A 3,890-nucleotide genomic window follows, 5' to 3' on the forward strand; every position below is an offset into this window, starting at 1 on the left:
CAATATGTATGGCTGAATTTACTGCGGTTACTAAACGTCACTTGCATGAGAAATAAAACAGTTTATTATTGATTGTAAAGCGTTACTTGAAATGAGAAATAAAACAGTATATTATGATTGCAAAGCCTTACTAACATTGTTTACCTTATACAAGATGTATGGTTGAATTTACTGCGGTTACCAGCGTCACTTGTATTAGAAATAAAAAAGTTTATTATGATTGCAAAGCGTTACTTGAAATGAAAAATAAAACAGTATATTATGATTACAAAGCATTACTGAAATGGTTTACTTATACAAGATCTATAGCTAAATATATTGCAGTTACTAAGCGTCACTTGCATGAGAAATAAAACAGTTTATTATGATTGCAAAGCGATACTTGAAATGAGAAATAAAACCGTGTTTATTATGATTGCAAAGCATTACTTAAATGGTTCACTTACACTGGATATATAGCTGTGGTTACTAAGCGTCACTTGCATGAGAAATAAAACAGTTTATTATGATTGTAAAGCGTTACTTAAATGAGAAATAAAACCTTGTTTAATATGATACAAAGCATTACTTAAATGGTTTACTTATACAAGATCTATAGCTGAATATACTGCGGTTACTAAGCGTCACTTGCATGAGAAATAAAACAGTTTATTATGATTGCAAAGCGTTACTTGAAATGAGAAATAAAACAGTATATTATGATTGCAAAGCCTTACTAACATTGTTTACTTATACAAGATGTATGGTTGAATTTACTGCGGTTACTAAGCGTCACTTGTATTGGAAATAAAACAGTTTATTATGATTACAAAGCGTTACTTGAAATGAGAAATAAAACAGTGTATTATGATTACAAAGCCTTACTAACATGGTTTTACTTATACAAGTTGTATGGTTGAATTTACTGCGGTTACTAAGCGTCACTTGTATTAGAAATAAAACAGTTTATCATGATTGCAAAGCGTTACTTAAATGAGAAATAAAACAGTATATTATGATTACAAAGCATTACTTAAATGGTTTACTTATACAAGATCTATATCTAAATATATTGCAGTTACTAAGCGTCACTTGTATTAGAAATAAAACAGATTATTATGATTGTAAAGAGTTATTTAAATGAGAAATAAAACCGTGTTTAATATGATTACAAAGCATTACTTAAATGGTTCACTTACACCGGATATATAGCTAAATATATCAAGGTTACTAAGCGTTACTTGCATGAGAAATAAAACAGTTTATCATAATTGTAAAGCGTTACTTGAATTATTTATATAATGATTATAAAGAACCCTTTAGATGGGATAGAAAATCAATTGAATTACTATATAAAGACGATGTTTGAATTAAAAATAAAACCCAGCCTATAAATTATTTTTTTACAATACGATAAAAGTATGAATTTTAAAGAGTCCCTTTTTTAAATGTATAGATTAGTAAATTGATAAGTGTATATTCTTTCACTTTTGTATTATACATTAGCTTGATTTTGATGATAGAATTCCTGTAAATAATACTGCTTCTCTTTCTATATGGAGTAATGTTGTCTATTCTATTCAAAAAGTTTAGGGAAATAAGGAAAAAACGGATTAAACTTTAACGTGTTTTAAAGCGGTTTGCCAAAATTTCAGGGCAATAGGCTGAAATTAATATATTCACAATGACATATTAAAAAAAAAAAAAGAATGAAATATCTAAATAGAATAGAGTAATTTGCCAATTTTGGTACAATTGACATCATGAAATAAGTCACAGTGAAACATCATTGATCAGATTAATATCTAAATATTGTAAAATAATTTTCCATAGTTTTGGGATAATGGAAAATGAAATAGGTCACAGGTAAAGCATCATAGAACAGATTAATATCTAAATATTGTAAAGTAATTTACCACAGTTCTTTGGACGATGGACATACTGAAATAGTCACAGTGAAATCTAGAACAGACTAATATCTAAATATTGTAAAGTAATTTGCCACAGTTTTTTGGACGATGAATACACTGAAATAGTCACAATTAATTATAGAACAGATTAATATCTAAATATTGTAAAGTAATTTGCCACAGTTTTGGGGTATTGGCCACATTGAAATAGTCACAGTGAATTCTAGAACAGATTAATATCTAAATATTGTAAAGCAATTTACCACAGTTTTGGGGTATTGGGCCAATGAAATAGTCACAATTAATTCTAGAACAGATTAATATCTAAATATTGTAAACTAATTTATCATAGTTATGGGGTATTGGGCAACATTGAAATAGTCACAGTAAATTCTAGAACAGATTAATATCTACATATTGTTAAGTAATTTGCCACAGTTTTGGGGTATTGGACACAATGAAACTGTCACAATTAATTATAGAACAGATTAATGTCCAAATATTGTAAAGTAATTTACCACAGTTATGGGGTATTAGACACAATGAAATAGTCACAGTGAATTCTAGAACAGATTAATATCTAAATATTGTAAAGCAATTTACCACAGTTTTGGAGTATTGTATACAATGAAATAGTCACAATTAAATTATAGAACAGATTAATATTTATATATTGTAAAGTAATTTGCCACAGTTTTGGAGTATTTTACACGATGAAATAGTCACAATTAATTATAGAACAGATTAATATCTAAATATTGTAAGTAATTTGCCACAGTTTAGGGGTATTGGACACAATGAAACTGTCACAATTAATTATAGAACAGATTAATGTCCAATATTGTAAAGTAATTTACCACAGTTATGGGGTATTAGACACAATGAAACAGTCACAGTGAATTATAGAACAGATTAATATCTAAATATTGTAAAGCAATTTACCACAGTTATGGGGTATTAGACACAATGAAATAGTCACAGTGAATTCTAGAACAGATTAATATCTAAATATTGTAAAGCAATTTACCACAGTTTTGGAGTATTGTATACAATGAAATAGTCACAATTAATTATAGAACAGATTAATATTTATATATGTAAAGTAATTTGCCACAGTTTTGGAGTATTTACACGATGAAATAGTCACAATTAATTATAGAACAGATTAATATCTAAATATTGTAAAGTAATTTACCACAGTTATGGGATAATGGAAAATTAAATAAGTCACAGTAAAACATAATAGAACAGATTAATATCTAAATATTGTAAAGTAATTTACCACAGTTTTGGGGTATTGGGCACAATGAAATAGTCACAATTAATTATAGAACAGATATTGTTACTGACTAATCACCCCACGCCATTTTGCAACAGACAGCGACTTCCCAGTTCGAAAAGACTTCTTCGCGACTGAAGAAAACATACCGCTGGAAGAATCAGAAGATGAAGATTATCATAGGCGTCGTGGCTGGAGTTGTTATTGCCATCATCGTCGTCGGCATTGTACTATCCTTTGTTTTACCCTAGGAGGAAATGGGGAAGAAGGAAGAAGAGGAGGAGGGGGAGGAAGAGGATGCTGTGGAACCTGTGGATTTGACTCCTAGTTCGATAAAAGTTGCAAGGGATGGTGAAAGCTAGCCTATCAGAATAATCGTTGTCACCATCTTCCTAGGCATTGTACTATCGTTTGTTTTGCCCTAGGAGGAAGGGGAGATGAAGGAAGAAGAAGAGGAGAAGGAAAGGGAGGCTGTGAAAACCATGGAATTAATTCCAAGTTCGGTAAAAGTTGCAAAGGATGGTGAAAGCCAGCCTATCGGAATAATCGTTGCCATCATCTTCCTCGGCATTGTACTGTCGTTTGTATTGCCCTAGGAGAAGGGGAGATGAAGGAAGAAGAAGAGGAGGAGGAAAGGGAGGCTGTGGAAACCATGGACTTGATTCCAAGTTCGATAAAAGTTGGAAGGGATGGTGAAAGCCATCCTGCCGGAGTTTTACGTC

At 30.7% G+C, this 3,890-nt stretch overlaps 1 protein-coding gene across 2 annotated transcripts in view; it reads left to right on the top strand.

The window, feature by feature from the left end:
• LOC137640734 (vesicle-associated membrane protein 2-like) overlaps positions 1 to 3,450 on the top strand; it is a 7,170-nt gene extending 3,720 nt beyond the window's left edge. For both annotated transcript variants that reach the window (XM_068373213.1, XM_068373212.1), the window contains exon 4: positions 3,267 to 3,450. In XM_068373213.1, the coding sequence (XP_068229314.1) occupies positions 3,267 to 3,419 (153 nt within the window). In that variant the 3' untranslated portion in view covers positions 3,420 to 3,450. The remainder of the gene's footprint in view (positions 1 to 3,266) is intronic.
• Positions 3,451 to 3,890: the final 440 nt, after the last annotated feature.

This window comes from Palaemon carinicauda, chromosome 5, assembly GCF_036898095.1.
Source record: "Palaemon carinicauda isolate YSFRI2023 chromosome 5, ASM3689809v2, whole genome shotgun sequence".
NCBI lineage: Eukaryota > Metazoa > Arthropoda > Malacostraca > Decapoda > Palaemonidae > Palaemon > Palaemon carinicauda.